Raw genomic sequence first — 19393 nt, forward strand, 5'->3', positions numbered from 1 at the left:
CTTCTTTACATAAAAAAAAATCTCCTTTCCCTGCACGTGGGACAGTATCACAAGTAATTTAAATGTAATGTGGTAAGGATATAAAAGTGTGGGAAAACTTATCCTAGTACACAACAAAATGGCTAGAGGGATCAAGCCAGTGCACAGTATCAGGTGACAACCAAAGTAATAAGTTTGAGTACCATTACGTTCTGGTGGCAACGCATGCTCTTTTCTGGCATTATAGCTGTGCTTATTTAAAGTTCTGTTTAGTGGACTGGCATCTTCTGAGATTCTGCTTTTCTCCTTTTCTCCTCAGAACCGAAAGTATAAATACAATAGAGCAGAAAGAATGAATTGTTGCCTTCAATCCTGGATTTCCTACACTTTCTTGAGGTTTTTCACTAAAAAAAAACACAACTATCCAATAAAAACTTGGATAGTTTTTATTCAAGGAAAACCTTCTAGTAGCTGCTTTTCAACTCATCACATTACAGCTTACGTCGAGTAAGACTGCATGCAGCAATAACAATACAGTTTTTGTCACACACCTGTTGCTTCATTTAAAGTTGCTTCAAGGCGCATAGTTTCTAGAAAGTGCTCTAAAATTTTCTCTGGAGTTCCTGACATCACAATATATCTGAGGGAAGGAAAGGAGTGGTTAGTGTCTCATAGGCAAAACACCAAATCAAGTAACATTTGTACCCTAAGCAAGAAAATAAAGAGTGCAAATTGCAAAAACTTGCTCTGACCAGAATTTCTGAGTGCCTTAGGATGAAACAACACACCTACTTTGTTGCCCTCTGTGTAATGCACGCAATAACACTCTCTACCCTACCCAGGGAGTACTAGATGACAGACAGCCGCCTTCCTGCACAAGTCCTCTGTTGTAACATCACCACAGTTATGCTGCAATCAACAGAACTAAACTGGTACAAACCCAGGGAAGTGCAATCAGAAATGCTGCTCCACAGTGAATGAATATCTCAGTAATGACAGCAATTCGTAGTCATTAGAGGGTCTTAACAGACTTACCATGGGCATGAAATGAGAACTGGTTTATATCACTGTCAGAGCAAGCAAACAATTTTCTCCAGTATCATTGATAGGGACTGGTATGAGAAGATGAAAGCAGATAATGAAATACCATGCTGAACCGTCAGATTTGTGTAACACCTTAAATGCTGAGGTAAGTAAGCTTTTGCAAGAGGATAAACTTACTACTGTACATTTCCAGGATTAAATTGAAAGAGGCGAGTAGAGTAGTGCAGCAGTTGGGTTACCCCGTCCAATGCAGGAATAAAGGCAACATTTTAAGAACCAGCAGGATGCCACAGGATATTGCTTCACTTGTCCTGCCATCTTTTTGTGACTCTCCTTGCAGATCAGATTTATTATTATTATTAATAACCTTTCCCTCCACTCTTTCAATCTTTGCATCTCCTTTTTCCCCACTTTTTTGGGATCCAAATGATAAAGTATGAAACTTTAAAAAAAAAAAAAAAAAAAAAGAAAAAAAAAAAAGAAAGAAAGAAAGAAAAAACCCCGAGAAGTGAAGATACTCTGCTCCTGCTGAGAAATAAGTGGTGGAGCTGAGCTCCTGGGAGCTCCTCCTCACTTTGAGCGCTGACCGTCACAGTTCTTTTACCTGCCAACCCCTTTGGAAGAATGGTATTGATGTCCCAAGAACACAAACACTTGTTAAGCCAGCACACATTCTCACAGAGATACTAACCAAGTATCTAAGTGAGTGAAGCAGAGAAATCACAGGTTGCTGTACTCTGAATATGAAAGCGAAAATGAACACTGAAGTGACTTGCAGGGCTGCTGGATTTATCCTGTGTGAGTGTGATCACCCATAAAGAGAGAAGTTAGATCTTGGTAGTGAGAACTTCAGAGCTTTGAAGCAAAATTGTCACTGTATGATACCATGGCTCTGGGAGCTACATCTCCTAAGGAGAGGAGGCATCAGAATCTGAACTGCAGCTCAGAGGATTTGCTCACAAACTGAAGTTTTCACCAAGATTAAGATGGAGAAAATGAGTTCCTTGTTTGACTGGATGTGTGGGGGTACAATTCTGGATTGTAGAACATTTCTCCAGTTTGAGTGCTATGTACCACTTCAGTGAACAAAGCCCACGGGACGGTTCATCTTTAGAGACATCATCAGAAATGTGAACTAACCACCTGAAGCCAAAACCGCAAGCCTTCAAAAAAGTGGTCCCTGTTAAACTTCTCTCTGAGGCCCAGTGATTTTCCAAAGTATTGAGCATTCAACAAACACACTCCAGTAACACATTCTGGAAATCTGAATATACCAGTAACTTTGATTTGAACTCTCAAGCATAAGAGCAGCCATTTAAAAAAAAAAAAAGGAAAGAAAAAAAAAGGAAAAGAAAAAAAAAGGAAAAGAAAAAAAAAGGAAAAGAAAAAAAAAGGAAAAGAAAAAAAAGGAAAAGAAAAAAAAGAAAAGAAAAAAAAAGGAAAAGAAAAAAAAAAGGAAAAGAAAAAAAAAGGAAAAGAAAAAAAAAGGAAAAGAAAAAAAAAGGAAAAGAAAAAAAAAGGAAAAATCATCTTCAAGTCCATTTAACTCACTTTGAAAGATTTTAAGCAAAAAGACGTTGCCAACACAAGACTAACAAAGTAATCTGACTGCTGAAAAGCAGACGGCGAACTCTCAAAGTTACTTCCTCTCTCACATTGCTTGTGTCCATTGTAATAGTTATCAGCTAAAGTTACCTTTCTGGTACACTGATTGGGCCCAGAAGCCGACCAAGTGCATAAAATATTTATAGAAGCAAATTCTGAACCTTACCTGTGAATATTCCCAAAGTGTAAGTTGTAAAATAACCTGGCATTATAACTGTCCCTATTTTTATCGAACACTGAACAAGAAAACGTTAAGTAAGAGAAGAAATGCTGGTGCAAAGAGTTTGCAAAGAAAGCTGTATTTAAATTGTTTAAATAAAATCGTCTCTTTTAAAAGTATAAAAATGTACTTGATCAAAGAAGATGGATTTAAGCCTACGATCAAGTTACTGGGTATATCAGCTGCAGGTGCAAACCCACTGACTGCAGTCAACTTCCCTAGTTTAGACAGGAAAAATCAGCCCTAAAAGTATATGATTTCTTTGATCTTTTTTCTAATTGATCAACTGAAGGATGAAATGGTAGTTTCTGAAATATGTGAAATGTGTGAAATATAAAGACTGGTTTATTTAACTGTTCACAAATCTTTACAGAACTTTATATTCAATTTTGCACATAAAATACTGAAGTGAAATCCCAATTCAGGTAAAATCTGAATCCAAAACATCCCCCAGGAAATTAGCTACTTTTTTTTTTGGAGAAAAAGTGAACAATTAGAATTTCTCTTCTAAAGAAAATGAAATTTTTTTCTAAAGACAGGAAATTGTCCATCCACTTGTACATCAGGCATTTACTAAGCCTGTGGGGGTTTAACCAACATTTAGAATTATAATAGCCTCAGTCCATTCTTATCACAGTAGCATCTAAACACAAGTGTACTTTTCCCCTTTTGGTATGAAAGTAAAGAAACTATATGGAATATTGTTATTACGGTGCAGATCTATTCTGTAAGATAAGCTGTGCGATTTTCATTGCTTAAAATGATTATTTGTATATAAATAGTATGCATAAGACACTACAAATTCAGAATGAAAACATCTGAACTTAACAGTAAAACAATGTATTTCCTCATGCGTTTTACACAGAAGCTCTGCTTAATAGGGTTTCAGCATTCTCCATGTGCAGTCTATTTAGAAGCTATTATATGAGATAAGTATTTACAGTGAGATCCTTACAGAATTATTGTGTAAATCATAGAATTGGTGCGTGGCTGGAAATAGATATATTATGCACCATGGGACATGTGATCAGCTTACGATTAAAAAAAAATGGAAGAAAATTTTATATATTCTGCACTCTTCCACTGAGAGGGAGAATAGGCTATAGTTTGGTTAATAATACGTAAGAAAAAGTGAATCATTGTCTGAAATCCACGCTAGTGAATGGTGACATACTTGTGCTGGGGCTGTGAACTTCCTTGATTAGAAACTCTGTTTCCTGCTGGGATCTTCTCCAACACCAAGACATCCTGGTCATGTTCTTTGAGTCTTACAGTATTTGCTTCCACATCCTGCAAGACAAGTTAATATTAAGAAAGCAATTGAACCAATTTGGCTGATTAATTACTCTGAAAAAGTGCACGACTGAAACACCGTCACTTTTCTAGCCCATCATTTTTCTAGCACAGTTACTCCTGTCTAGGCTGATTTAATTGCTGAATTTCTAGGCATGCTTTAATTCCAATATGGGATGACACCACATTTTATTTCTATACTACAAATGATCATAAAACAGCTTGTATTTTGTTGCAGATTTCAGTAACAGAATTACAGCTGAATTCTGGAATATATTTGCTCTGACTTTAATAACTGTAAAAATAAGCTGGGAATATCTTTTTAGAGACCTATGGTAAAGGCATCGGTGCATTTACCTGTAAGTTAGTACAATTGCCTCTTGATTCTGCCTTGAACCTATAGAGTTTGAGGCACATGCCACTGACCTATCTGGGGAATAAGATCTTGTTTTATTCACTATTTGCATGGGAGATCACTTCGGAATCAAGGACAAACTGAGCACTAAGCAAATTCTAAAATACAGGTGCATGAGAGACAAAGAATCCAATTGCTTCTGTTTTCATAGCTAAGGTAGGAACAACTATTATTCTTTACTTAATCTTCTGGATTGTCTCATATCTGTTTTGTAATTAGAGAACACTTCAAACATGGTTAATGATATGAATATATCCATGCAAATAAGATAAAATTGGGAAAGATTTGCAAGTTCTGACATCACACTGCCGGAGCGGACCTTCTCACACTCACCCTAAGGATTCTATTGAAGTCCTCTTTGTCTACTCTCAAAAAGTGGCAGTTGTCTTCACGTAGAACAATAGATGCTGCTCTGGGAGCATCATTCACAAGTGCTAGCTTGCCGAAATCATCTCCTTCATGCAGAGTACATACCACACCCTGCACAGAGCAAAACATTTACATGCAGAACCCCATTATTATTGTAGATTCTATTGAAAAACCTTATACAAACACCGGACTTCACAATCAAATACCAAAACAAATGTATTTGGCAGGGAATCAACAGCCAAAATAATGACTAGGAAACAATACTTGATAACCAGCTATTACTATTACTAAAGAAAGACAAGAATAGAAAAGAATTGGCTTGTTCTCTGAAATTACATTCAGCGTGAAGGACTCTTTTAGCCCTTCTCAAGACAGAAAGATGTTCTTTGCTTTGTTTAAGGAGGCACTGAAAAAGAAGATAAAATTTGCAGCACATAACATTGTATCTTCACATAGCACAAATCCATTTACTTCCATTCACAGTATCAGACAATCTGGCTCCTCCTCTGTTAAATTCAGGAGTCCCTGTGCAAGATTTTGGTGAAACACTTGGTACAGACTCTCATTAATGGAATGACAAATCAGTAGAGAAAGACAGATTTTTAAAGACTCGAGGGATTGCTGAATGCCAAAGTCCTTGAAAAACCTCTCTCATAAACAGGATGTTCAGTAGAGATGCTTTTCAGACTGAAACTTAATCAAAATGAAGAGGTGACACAGATTTGGCAGTGTCACGTTCAGCCTGAGAACTCCTAGCCACAGGGCAGCTCTTGTCAGACATACCCGACATCTGTGATAAGAGTCAGTGGTACAAAGGTAAGAGGAGATGGTGGTAAAAGTTAGAGGACAAAAACTCCCATGAGATAAAAATTCCTCAAATTCCAGCAAATGACACTGTCCTAAGGATACTGATGTGGCTATGTTGAATTATACTCAGAATGCAGGTAACATATGCCAAAATCATATAGCAATCAACTGGAAGCATGATCAGTGAAACCACTGGATCATTTCTTAACAGAACTGCATTCAATTTGTATCCTCAGATAAGTAATTCTCCTCTAAATTAAAGTGCATTCCTTCATAGCTTATTCTTACAATTTCAATAATAAGAATTAAATAAAATAATTCTGAAAGAAGTACCTTGCCATAAATGACTACGTTTACTGATCCCTTTAGGATAATGTACCAAGAAGTACCTTCTTCTCCCTGATTAAATACTACAAAAGAGAGAAAAATTGTACAGTGAAAGTACAGTTATTCAAAGCATAAATGGACCAGATTCTGCATTCAATAAAATTCAAGGTAATTATCGCAGTCATGTTCAAGATTACCTTGAAAAAGATCATACAGTGATTTAAAAAGCTACTGCCTTCAGGTTTTATGAAAAAAAAAATACCCACATCCATATAGTAATTATTTTGTTGCACTGATGTGAAATTTATTTTTATTTTGTACTACAATTGCAACAACTACTCTACCATAATATATCAGACTATCAATTTCAAGTCAGCACACAGACTTGGATCCCACTAGAAGCACAGTGTTCTAGCCCCATTATATAGCAGCTGTGAATTTGACATTCATTTGGTAAAACATTTTAGTATAAATAACATAAATTTTAAGTCCTTTATTTTGTGCAGTAAGATGGCTTCTTAATATGAAATAAATATCAAATTACTCTTTATTAAATAAAGATTGGATCAAACCAAAATTCCAGATACGAACTCATCCAAATCACAGGTGTTGTATACATCCAACCACGAATACAGACTTAATTTTGCTACTGCCCCTGAAATGGGCAGCAGAGTAAATTAGCACCTAACACCCAGGTTTTGAACACTAGTTGCCAGTCAAGCTTGAGGAGTGCATTTAAGTTTATTCTCTTGTCATTTAAACATCAAGAATGCAAATGCTTGTGCTACATATAAGAAAGAAGATCTGACAGGACTTTTTACTTACAGACTGTTCCAGCTTTGGGATGCGACTCAAAAATGAGGACACCTGCTAATTCTCGCTTTACCTTAAAATAGAGAGAAATTATAGCTTTCAGATACATTTTATCCTTCCTTGTTATATATAGTATAATCCAACCACTCTTTTTCTTTCCTCTGTGTCATTCAGCACTTATACAGTCATGCAGTCAGATGGTGGCCTGCTTCTCTCAGGCTCCTGTTCCCAACTGATTGGCTTCATTTCACAAGCTCTGTGTTTACCCACTGCAAATGACTCAGGAAAGGGCACCCTTCAGATTGTTATCCACATCTTTCTTCATATAAATACAAATGAAACCATCTTAACAATTAACATGATAGAAAAATTTAAGCACTGATAGCTAATCTATTTTAAAAAATCTCTAGCAATTTCTAGTTACTCCATGGGGCTCTGCAGTACACCTGTTCTTCCCTGAGAAATCAATACCTTCCCCTTATGGGTTTAATTTGGCCACTTCTGCTGTGTCAAGCAGTGAGGCAAAGCCACCTGGAACCTGCTGAGACCCCTCCCTGGCCCAAATGGACAAAATGTCCAGCTCACCACCTCCTCCAAGATCTGCAGAATGCAACACTGCACTTGACATCCAGCTGTTCTTCTTTGGGTTTTTATTACTCTGATGTGATTTACTCTGGTTAACAGAGAAGTTATTTCTGGTGAAAAAGCTGCTGTTTGAAACTGCTTTTTCTCTCTGTAAACACCACTGGCACTATTTTCACAAAGTAACAGCAGCGCTGCAAAGCTCACATTATCCTGAGAGTTTCTGTGTGCTTAATGTCACTCCCTATACAACCACAATTCTCCACTGACTTTGAGGCCAATTACCAGGCAGAGGGATTCTTATTTTCAGAGAATATCAGCTGGCAATAAGCTGTTTCAGAGGGACTATTTGGTAACTTCAAAGTGTCAAATACAAATCAAAAGCTGGCTCTGACATCTGTTTAAGGAGCAGTGTTTTCACACTGTTCTCCCCTACGTTTAATCTGAGAACATCTGTATTTAAAATGGATAATTCTTAGGCCATTAAGAAAAATATGGGTAGGAACCCTCCAATTCTGGACACGGTGCAGATAATCAGATGGTGGCTGTATCTCTTTAAGTGAGTAGACAGATTCGGGGTCTGATGTCTAAAGGCATGCACCAAACCCTTGCTTGGCTGCCAAGCATAAACATTCTATACCACACTCTCTCCCAGAGCTCCTTCCTGACAGACTGTGCAGAGCGCTCCTTGTTTGCACTATGTAAGAATTAGGATAGAGTGAGCTGTTTGGACAATCCATATTAGAACACTGACAAATTAACACACCGACAAATTAACACACCTGCAGGCCTGTTATTTCTATAACAATTAAGCTAACAACTCTTTTATATCCTGAGCCCAAAGGCAAAGAAGCTTTAATAAGGTCAGGAAGTATGCGCCGTTGGCACTGTTCTGTACATTGTAGAGAGCTTTCACATCCCATATACATCCCCAGATGTCTTCTCAGTTGTTTCAGACACTTGTCTCTGCAGTGAATGAATTCTCATTATGAAGCCAAGAATTTGATTTGTTTTTAACACTGTGTTATATAATTGTTTTTGATTCATACATGTTCACAGGCTTCTCCAGCAGGGATCAGTTCACTCAAATTGAGTTTCATCCATTTTACTTCCCGCTGCCCATAGCTTACCTAGAGAAGTTATTATTTAGGAATTATGCCTGGCTTAAAATGAATAAGCATTCAATTTGCTTTCAAGTTGATTGATCATTAATATTCCTGTTCATGGGAGCAATGTTGCCTCTAAAGAATTCCTCCAAGCTAGAAGTGATTTCCACCCTCTGCTTTAATCCATGAGACCAAAAAATCACCATTTCCAAATTCATAAACATTGCTCATATGTTGTATTTTTACACAGTTCTATAATTACCTCCATCTGTCAAAGTTAACAGAAAATTATGACAATCATCAAGAACTTCCAAAGAAACAACTATCAAAAATAAATCTACTTTTTGAAAGGCTTCCTTTCTCTGAAAGCACTCAACGCTTGCTGCTACCAAGTGTTGTTCAGCTTGTTTCAGTTGCCTGCACAGTGAATGACTGCCAGTGAGACTTTCAACAGTTGTATTCTCCCATCCGGGTATTTTCTGCATGTAATTTACTCTTGCTTCACTGTATTGTTGTTGCCCACTCAGAGGGAATGCATGTGATAAGGTTTCCTTCAATCTAGAACCGAACTCCAACAGCCAGCACCTCAAAGAATACCATTCTGTACCAGGCAATTCCTTCTCCTAACCAGTTAAAGACAAGACTTCTTGAAGTTCAGAAATGAGACATCTATTCTGCTGAAATTCAGTAGCATCACAAACCCAGGTGTGAAGTCAGATACCATCCATCTCAATTTGAACTCATGTACAGACCCAGGCAGAGGCACCCGTGACAGCTCTGCGCTGTGCAGAAACACACAAAGATAATTTTAACTAATATCCAAAGGTAGTTTTGATCTGTGGTATTTGCAGGTGGGAATACCATCATTGCATGGAAAAAAAATATAACTGGGAGGGTGGTAGAAGCTCCTATTTCCAAAATTCAAAGTTCCTACAGGCAATAAACAATATGTTTAAAATCACTTACTGTGGTAGAAAGATGAGATAAGGCTTTAATGTGAAGAAGTTCTTCATATATAATTTCTAAATCATCCATACTTCTCTGGCCAGGCCTATAGAGAGAGGATAAAAGCACATCTAAATCAATAAACTCCCAAAATAAGTACAAAATAACCCATAATGCTGCTGTAGAGTCTATTGAATATGTCAGTTATGTTTTTAGGCAATAAATAATTGTATGCTGGATATGACTTAAATAAACCATGCATTTTGCAGAAGCAGAGAAAAAGAATAAGTATCACATCAAGCCAAGATAAGAACAGGATCTTGTTTAGACATTTTTACATCTTCACAAGAGGCAGATTTTTTGCTACACATGGCTGGTTTAAACTAAGAAAAAAATAAGCATAGTTTGATACTACTACCCAAACTGGTTTAGAGTAACACTGAAAAAATAGGCTACGCAGGAGTACGTATAGGCCATTCTGAGCCCAGAGCCACCTCCAGCACTCTGCTCTACAGCAGTGTGTGCCCAGCCTCTGTTGTACAACCTAGCATCCTTCTACTAAGTCTAAAGAGCAACAGCTTTACCATTTGTACCAAGGCTCTGAAACATACGTTCATTTCCTGCAGCAGCAGGGATGTTGAAGCTCACTGCCGCTGAGCACTGAAGCACTGCCAGTGACCCTGACTGCAGCCTCCTCCTCACCAGGACCTGTCATCCACTTCTGTTAAAACATGGTATACACAAGTGGCTATAGAAAACAATACAGTCCCTGAGCACCTTTACTTCATTCACCAGTGTTGTAGGGACAGGTGATGGTTCTGGATGGAGGACTGAAACTCAAAGAGAACAGAAGCCCTAAGAAACCCCTGACTGACACCAAGCAGCAGCCATGGCAACCACCTTACAGAGACATGATTACGCAGCTTTTCTGATGAAACCAAGTGTTCTGTCTGTAAAATGTTCAGAAATGATATTTAAAGATCTGCTCCTTTCAAAAGGACTCCCAAGCCTGAGACCTGTATGTCTTTTCTCATGGCACTAGTTGTAGCAAATGGACAGTCATAGTGCTTTGTAAAGGAATGCCTGAATTTCTGCTGCACGCATTCCAAAAGTGAGCAGTGCATCCCAGAGGACATCAAATGACTGCTCCAGAGTTAACGTTGAGTGCTGTTGTTCAGCCACATAGGTAAGTAAGGACCGCGCAGTATTTCCACCTTCTTTCACTGAAAACACCACAAGATGCTGCCATGAATAAAAAGCATGCATCAACAAAGGAATATTCCTCCTATAGGACAACAAGGAATGGGGCTCTCAGTGTGATTTAAGTAACTGCATTTCTGCAGAGCCTTACATTACCAGATTCACTGATTGCTAAAAAAAGAACAAATGCTCTGAGGACTGCAAAGAATTAATAGGAGAGGTGGATCAATGGATAGTCCTAAAGGATCTGAAACAAAAAACAAAAAAAAAAAAAAAAAAAAAACCCCACCTTTCTCACAAAGTATCACAGGAAAGTCCAGAGGACCAGGATGGATTTCACATCCAGGATATAAGTGTCTACAGCTTTTTTTTCCTGGGTAAAAATTGCTTGGTTCAATAGTCTGTCTAAATCATGTGAAAAGTAGAGAGCTTCCAGCAGTCATGCCACTTTGCAGCTGTATTTCGTTTTTTGACAAAAGAAGTTTGACAGGGACTTCTTTTGGATGAAAGAAATACTGACAAGTCATAGGAAATATAAGGAAAACTGACCTCTTCTCTGCCAAGCAAGCTGTAGTTTTCATCTATTCTTCATTTGCTAGTGACACGCACTTATAATTACCAGATGAAAGACCAATTTATTAGAAAATGTCTTGGATGAAATTCACGTTATCCTTTCTTCATACAGAAAGAAATAGGTTATGGGAGAAACAGAATCAGAGCTGGTACAGCTATGCCCTCTAGTGGCTCAAATTATTATTTTCTATTTCTAAATCTGGCTTGAAATTACAAGGCTGACGCTCCTAGTGATTTATACGGGGCAGTAACAGCTTAATTAAGTATAAAATAAAGAAAGATAAGTTTGCACCTTCTACTTCTCCTTGGAATGTAAGAAACTGAAGATTTTAATAAAAAGTTCTTTCCACAGAAAGCAACAACGTGAATTTTATTGCATCCCTTCAAAACCAGCATGTCTTGAAAAACAGAAAAGATGGTGTGTTGCATTTACAAATTCCTGCATGAGATTAGCATATGAATGAATGATATCTAACTACATCAGATATCTATCAAGACAAAAGGCTACACTCTTCTTTCAGTATATCTATTTGTGTCCTGCGTTAGCCCATTGGGAAGGCTGACAATCTATCCTGGATGTACCCACTCTTTACGTCTGCTTCTGCAGATGTCACATGGAGAGACATTAGGCATCACTGCCTCTGTAAAACCTGTGTGGTGACCCACTGATGTTGATTTGTAAGATCCTGCTGTGTAAAGGCCTAGTTTCAGCAGGGGACATATTTTAACTGCAATAGCTGGTTATAGACAGGATAATAAACGGCATAGATAGAGAACAAGGCTACACGTTAATGGACAGGAGAACTCAGGTGGTATTAAGTGATCAATAAAAACAGTTCAGTGTTTGGAGAATTTATCAAGGTCAGAGATACTGAGCTTCTGTGTGACAACAACATAGCACTTTGTGATTGATAAACTGTGTACACACAAAAAATGTCATTGACTATTTCTTGTTACACCATTAAGCAGAAAATTTACAGATTATAAGAACAATAGAAAAGATCAGAGGCCCCATAATATCATGTGTCAAATAAGCATATATTTCCAGAGTACAAGTTTTGCCTGCAAGTACTACGAAGTCTATGTAGGAGACAAGAATAATTTTGTCCACTACCTGCATCTGAACATGGAAGTGAATGCACATTCACTTACTCTAGAATAGAAGCAAATTACATAATCTTTGTACTTGAATTGGTACATTTTGACTAATATAAATAAGCCCATAAATACCACTTGTCACAAATGATACCTGTAAATATCACTGAACTGACATGTGGAAAGATTGCATTACCCCCACCACAAATAACATTTAGTTTATTAAATGCCATTGTCAGAAAACCCCATCAAGGACTATGGAACATCATACAGTTGTTACGGAATAATTCAGTATGGTTAATACTGACAGCTGTGTAGAATGATATCTAAATAAAAATTCTTCAAGACAGAAGAACAGATCTTGTTTATTTTTAAGAACATCTTCAAAAAACTACATATTACTAGCAGTAATTATGTTGTTATTATATATCTGTCTGTGTTGTTCGTTATTAAGTTCAGATCTCCCTAGCATCTTCTTCAGCTTTACTCCACAAGTGACTGCTTACTCATCAAATGTGGAATCACAATCTTTGTACTTCAGAATACAATTTGCTGAGTGAAGTCACCAAGAATGTATGACAGAGAATTACAGTTTCTGCCACACTGTTAATTTACTGTAGACTATTGTATTAAAACACAGCACATAATCCATCTTAGCTAAATATCATTTTCTTATGAACAACACCTTCTCCTTAAAGACTTCTGTTATTGCCACGTTCAGTTTTGTATGACAGTATGCTATTTAATTAGGAGCAACCATGAGGTTAGCAACGCCTGAATGTTATTAAAATCAACTAAAAATACATTGTTAGCATGTATTTTCACAGTGGAGGATTGAAAAGCTTGTGAGGAAGAGCTGTGTTAATTCTACAATGACTTGCACAAGGTCTGCTCCTTCCTCAGGGGAACAGAGAGCAGTGTTTGCTGCTTCACAAAAAGCTGTTTTCACATTCACACTGTATGTGTTTCAAAAAAAAGGGGGAAAAAAAATCCCTCAAGTGCAACAAGAGCCTGCCAAAAAAAATTTCCCTGAGCTCTATTCTGTTTTTTAAACTATAGAACATTCTTTCACAGTCTGACAGTTAAAATGCTGCAGTTAATGTAATAAACAGAGAATTTTTTAAGTCAGCTGTCAAAACAAGTGACACTTTTTACTGGAGATTTTCAGATTTTGAACAATAGAAAGTACCTTTCAAAGCAACAGCTTCATTATACAATCAAATTCTCAAAGCTATCTTCTCATCAAAGAATATTGTCTTATTTCTTTCAGGGTAATTATCAAAGTTCTGCAACCTCTCTGGAAATGGTGAGTGCTATAAAAGGCAGCTGTGTTGGTTTAAAAACTGTGGCCCTGCTCAGGTCAGCTGCAGCTAGCATCTCTCAGGGCCTGACCACTCCTTGAACTTCTGGCAGCTGTAATGGCACCTAGTCAAAATTAGCAGGACTTTGAGGATTCACAGAGATTTCAGCAGCTTTGATGCACCTCAGCACAGATGATTCTCAACTAGCAGGGTCATAACATATGTAAACTGAATACCAGAAGAGTAGTTAATATGGAGCCTGAGAGTACAAACTTGTTCCCGTGAGCAAAGTGCAGCAAAATAAGCACTTCCAGGGACAGAAATAGGGAAAAATGTCAGAGAATGTCAGTCTTGGGAAAACCCAATTCCCCTCACTATATTGCATGAAAAATCTCCTATGAATATTCTTTCAGGTGATGCTGTGCAAGTAACAACACAGGGGGGAAAGCGATACTTTTCACAGCATCACATCAACCTTTCAGCTCTGCAAGGAGTGTGGACAATAATCAGCACTGATCTTGCCAGCGTAAACTTACACTGGGTGATCAGAAAGTCACAATGCAAAGAGAATGTAGTAGGTGGCTGAAAGCACACAAACTAAGGGGGCAGTTCTCTAAGATCTAGCCTGCAGACTGACAGAGGCAAAGGAGACGGTGCAGAGATGCAAGGTCATAGCGTACAGGATGCTGCTCATAGTCTCCTGATGAAACTACTACTCACAGCTGCCTTCTACTCCTCACTGGAAAGCACAGGACATTTTTGTGAGAAGAAAATACTTCACTTTGTTGATACTATAATAGTTTACATATATACCATGCTCCCAGTCTGGTTTACCTGTGTGTTTTGTGTGACAGGGATTGTCCTGGACTAGACTTCTACCAAATGGAGGAAAGAGAAGCTATTCTGGCACAGTAGTGTTAAACAACTTCTGTGAGCACAAACATCTGGTTGAACTTTTTGAAATTCAGCACCTTCATCAAGGTTTCGGATAAGTGCCACCTAACCTGTATTCCCAGGGAATGCTGAGCCACTGCGCAAATAAGCTTATGATCTAAATAGACAACACTGAGACAAGAATAGAGCAGAGAAAGGATACAGATAGAACCAGAACAAGAATAAGCAGTTGTATTGGATTCTAGATATTTTTAGCCTAAAACTTCTCTCACACAGTAGCCATGGCCCAAGGCACTCCTGTAACAAAGACAAACTTTGCCGTTGGCCTCAAAAGGAGTAGGATTTAGCTCTATGTACTTACCTTCCTTGATCTGACCCTTACAAGTAAATCATTAGTGAGAATGACCTTAAATAAATCATTATTCTCAGCGCACTTAATTAGCAGTAAAGTATGTCTTCAGTAGCTCCTAAACACTACCTGCATAATAAAGAGATTGCTTGTAATGGAAGGTCAAACAGAGATTATATTGCTTGCTTTGAAGTCACTATAAAGCTGCCTGTGGGAAAAAAAACCCAGAATGTACTGCTGAAAGGGTGGTTAGCCAAATGATGACTGAGAAGATATAATCTGATAGCTATGAAAAGGTTAGACAGACATCCTCTTTGGCCTAGGTATAGGAAATATTTACATAAAAAAATCAAAAAACAGAAAACAAAAACAAAACAAACAGAAAAAAAAACCACAATGAAAATAGATAAACAAACCCAAAGAGCTATATTTCATACCTTGCTAGCAAAGTATAACAGGCAATGTCCAGATTCTCTCAATTCAATAAAGTTCTACCAAAGATGAAATTAATTAAGGTCTCCCACTGATGACTAATTGAAAGGCATCTGCTGTGCTAACAAACTTACCATCCAAGCACTGGTAACAACTGAAAGTGGTGCAGTTAACTGAACGGCATACCAGCACTGAAAGTGTTAATGGAACCTGTACCTTACTGCTAGTGATACTCAGAAATGAAATAAAAACTCATGCGCTGCATTTTCTACAAGGTATGATAACATTCATAGCTTTTGATTACTATTTCAGGTATATGTTCCAATTTATGAATAAGTACTGGAAGTTACTTAGTGTTGACTAACAAATGTAAGAGGCTGAGTAAACTTGCACTGAAATAACTAGCTAAAGGATGCCTGGTAATATACGTAGCCTTCCAATGTAACAAGGAGGACACATTTGAACCATTAATTTACTAATTTGCTTACGGTTTTCTGAGAATCATCCTCATATGTGCATCCGGCCCGATCTGAGACAGAAGCAGCATAGTGTCCTGTAGCTCCTCATCACACTCCTTTTTCTCTTCCTCTGTTGGCAAAGGGGCATCTTCACGCTCATCATCCAAAAATCGATAAAATAAGTATTTGTCCTGAAAGTGGTGCTCCTGGTCCACTGGAAACAACAGAATATATTAAGAGTTGTACTCCAGCATGAACACCTTACCCCGGCTGTTTCAGACAGAGCAGAAAAGTAACAAACCAAGAAGCAGCTAAAATCATGTTCTGGTAATGTGTCAACAACATGTAATACCAGAGTGAAGACCATTGACTTGTATCTTAGTGGAGAGTGTAATGTTAAGTCTTCTCTTGGAAGACTGCTGAAGAGAGGCTGTGACACAGCAAAAGACAAATCCCTGGTCTTCCAAGCAACTCATAATGGTGTATTGAGCTGGATAGTGTGATGTAGTTGGAGCAGCTTGGTCCTAGGAATTCAAAACAGTATTTGGCAGGAATGTAAGCTACAGCCTTTTATGAAAGGAAATGGTGGAAATAATCTGTCTTCTCAGAAAGGAAAGTTCTTCCTGGGATGTGGAAAGCACAACAGACAATGACTGGAAGTATACTGTAATAGTGTGGCTGTTCTGAACTTCATAAAACTGTACATGCACAGCTTTAGATATGAATACTGCTTTAGAAAGCTGCATTTTGGAGGGCTATAACATTCTGTTACCTAGTAAATCTTGCCAAGTGGAACCCATGAGGCAACATAAAATGCAATCAGAAAACTAACATAAAACCCCAGATCTCTGCACTGGGATATCTGGAGTGCTGAATTTGGGAACCATTCAAAAACCACTGAAAATCATCCAAAAATTATGGATATGAGCGAACAGAAAAGCTTACATTCAAGTAAAAATTTTGCAGCATTTGGAAGTGAAGATCAATTTTATGTACGGCAACATATATCTTAGTTTTGGCTCAGATGATATCCAACTTCTGGAATATAATCACAAATCAGTGTAATAATAAGTCTAACTAGACTTACATTGAAATTTCACTGACTTTTCAGTATTTTCATAAATGATAAAGGTATGCTGGTAGCAAGATTCCATTATTATCATCTGTATATTGTGTACAAATCAAGCTTCTGAAAAGGTTTATTTGTAGTTTTTCATTTGGGCTCACAATCCTTTTATTTTTCACCAAAGAAATCCACAGAGACACTGATGGGACACACTCATCAAATTTTAGTCAAGGCTCTGAATGTCTTTAACTTACCATGGTTAAGAACGCCTTCTTCCAGCAATACTTGCCACATGCCAACAGCCTGACTTCGTGAGTGGACACAAGTGCTTTGCTGCATCATCCAGTCAACAAGTTCTGTCCCCACACAGCATTGCCTGAAGCACAAATGAACAGAAAGGAATGAAAAGGTTGCTTATAGAGAGATCACAAACAGTATCTGCTAACAGCAGTGATATCTCAAACTCTGTTTTAGTCAGATATCATTGTAGAAGACAATTACATGGTCTCTGCCTATATGTCTGAAATACCAGTGAAGGCACCTATGTTTTGAGAGAAACTGCTTCAAAGAACAGCAAATGCTTAGGGAAATGCAACATTCAGAGGATCAGAGTGAACCTGTAACAGCTGGTCAAAACCCACAGCATTGATGCAGCAACCTTCAACCCAAATTTCAGAGAAAATCTGTCATGTGAAAGCCTCAAATTTTTCAGCATTCTGCATGAAAACATTTAACATTATAATAGCTCTGACTATGAGAACAGCCTTTATAGGGAGAGTGAGCATTATGTGCATTTTCCTCCGTTTGTAACCAAGCTCTCTCTAGCTAGACTGTACTTGAGGGCACTGGTTTGCAGGTCTACAGTGCACATGAGGCTCTTTCATGCCAGGTTCTGGTCATTTTGCAGCTCCTGACTGACCTGGAGGTGAACAACAGCAGGTCTCAAATTCTGCAGAGTACCCAAAGTGGAGTTGGGGGGAGAAGGAAAAAAAAATGAGGGGGTGGGGAGGAGGGGGGAAGGGTGGTCACCATGTAAAATTGGTGTTTCTCCAAAGGACATTTGTCTTAACACATCCGAACACAGCAGAACAGAAGTAAATGTGCAAAGTGATCAAAAATGAGCAAATCTGTAACTGATGACACATAGAATGGCCTGGTTCCACAGTTCGTGTCTCACTTTTTGAGACCAACTAAGAAGATATTACTGAAACTATTGTAATTTAGCTTAAATAACACTCTTGCAATTAACACCCCATTTTGATACACTTGTACCTGGTACACCTGCTTGTATCACCTGGATACAATCTAATGTTTGAAATTCCATATTTAAAAAGCCCAGGGATAACAGTGTAGGAGTTTTCCCCATTTTTGTACAAGATAAAATGCTGCAGCTGTTTGGACCAGCATTGGTCTTCAAATATCATGCTTGCTCTTTTATTGTTCTAAAACAATGAGCCAATGCCACATCATGACAGATCACCACACAAGCTCCAAATACCTCATATAATATTAGATATACTTTGGACAATAATTGGGAAAATCAATGCCCTTACTTTAAAAGCAAATCAGCAACATATTGATTTGCTATTTAGAAAAATACATGCTCAGAGGTTTTAAACCAATTTTTATTTAAATATTCACCAAATAATGCATAAGGTATTTGATTCAAACCTTAGATGCTAAAACGAATTGATTATTTCCTAAGCCAACAGTAGATAGAGCCTGACTCCCTGAAGTCAGATTGCTGTCTGAAAGTGCTATTGCTGTTCCACTTCAACGGGACGGTGCTGCCACCAGCAGGAAGAAAAGAAAGCCTGACGATAACACTGAAGAAGGTGGCTGAATAGGACGGAAAATCTACATAAGGAACGATTCTCACTAGGTGAATTTTCAGGTTTCACACTTAGCAGCTTCGTTGGAGCAATCAGGACAGTAACAATCTAATTAAGCTTTCATATTACATCCCACCGACATACAAAGTAAACAGAATCTACATTTTGCACAGAATCTCCCAGCTAACTATGCCATTAACTTTGGGAGCATTTTTTTTTAAGTGAATGATCTGTTCAGAACTGTGGACTCAATTTCCAGTCAAATTACTTCAGAATGGATTTACCAGGCTCATTAAAGACTCATAACATACAGGCTCAAATAGCATCACTGGATAATTTTAGACCTTTTGAGACCTGAGAGTACGGTAAGGCTTAAATAATAAATCAGAGGATGGCAGGCATAAAAACAGGCTCACACACCTGTAAGTCTTCAGATGATATTTACGATCTCTTATCATGTGAGGGGCTCGGGACAGAATTGTATTCCGCAAAATCTTTCCAGCTCTGAGGATCTTTTCTGAAGGAACCTTGGTGATCATGGAGAAAAAAAGGGACCAACACACACACATTTAAAACTTTCCACAGTCATTGTACTGCCCTCTGCAAAACAAAATACAAGTTCTCTTCCTCCTAAATTAGAAGTCCTCGTACAGATGCTTAGTTATGCAGAGCAATGCAATATATTGTG

The 19393-nt window shown here is 37.9% G+C and overlaps 1 protein-coding gene across 6 annotated transcripts in view; it reads right to left on the minus strand.

Annotated features, from left to right (window-relative positions):
* RAPGEF4 (Rap guanine nucleotide exchange factor 4) overlaps nucleotides 1–19393 on the minus strand; it is a 135775-nt gene that overhangs the window by 34406 nt on the left and 81976 nt on the right. For all 6 annotated transcript variants that reach the window (XM_015868497.2, XM_015868498.2, XM_015868500.2 and 3 more), the window contains 9 exons: nucleotides 19126–19232; nucleotides 17128–17249; nucleotides 15838–16021; nucleotides 9527–9611; nucleotides 6885–6945; nucleotides 6066–6142; nucleotides 4890–5036; nucleotides 4023–4138; nucleotides 531–619 (listed from right to left, as the gene is read on the minus strand). In XM_015868497.2, the coding sequence (XP_015723983.1) occupies nucleotides 531–619; nucleotides 4023–4138; nucleotides 4890–5036; nucleotides 6066–6142; nucleotides 6885–6945; nucleotides 9527–9611; nucleotides 15838–16021; nucleotides 17128–17249; nucleotides 19126–19232 (988 nt within the window). The remainder of the gene's footprint in view (nucleotides 1–530; nucleotides 620–4022; nucleotides 4139–4889; nucleotides 5037–6065; nucleotides 6143–6884; nucleotides 6946–9526; nucleotides 9612–15837; nucleotides 16022–17127; nucleotides 17250–19125; nucleotides 19233–19393) is intronic.

This window comes from Coturnix japonica, chromosome 7 (assembly GCF_001577835.2).
Source record: "Coturnix japonica isolate 7356 chromosome 7, Coturnix japonica 2.1, whole genome shotgun sequence".
Classification (NCBI taxonomy): domain Eukaryota; kingdom Metazoa; phylum Chordata; class Aves; order Galliformes; family Phasianidae; genus Coturnix; species Coturnix japonica.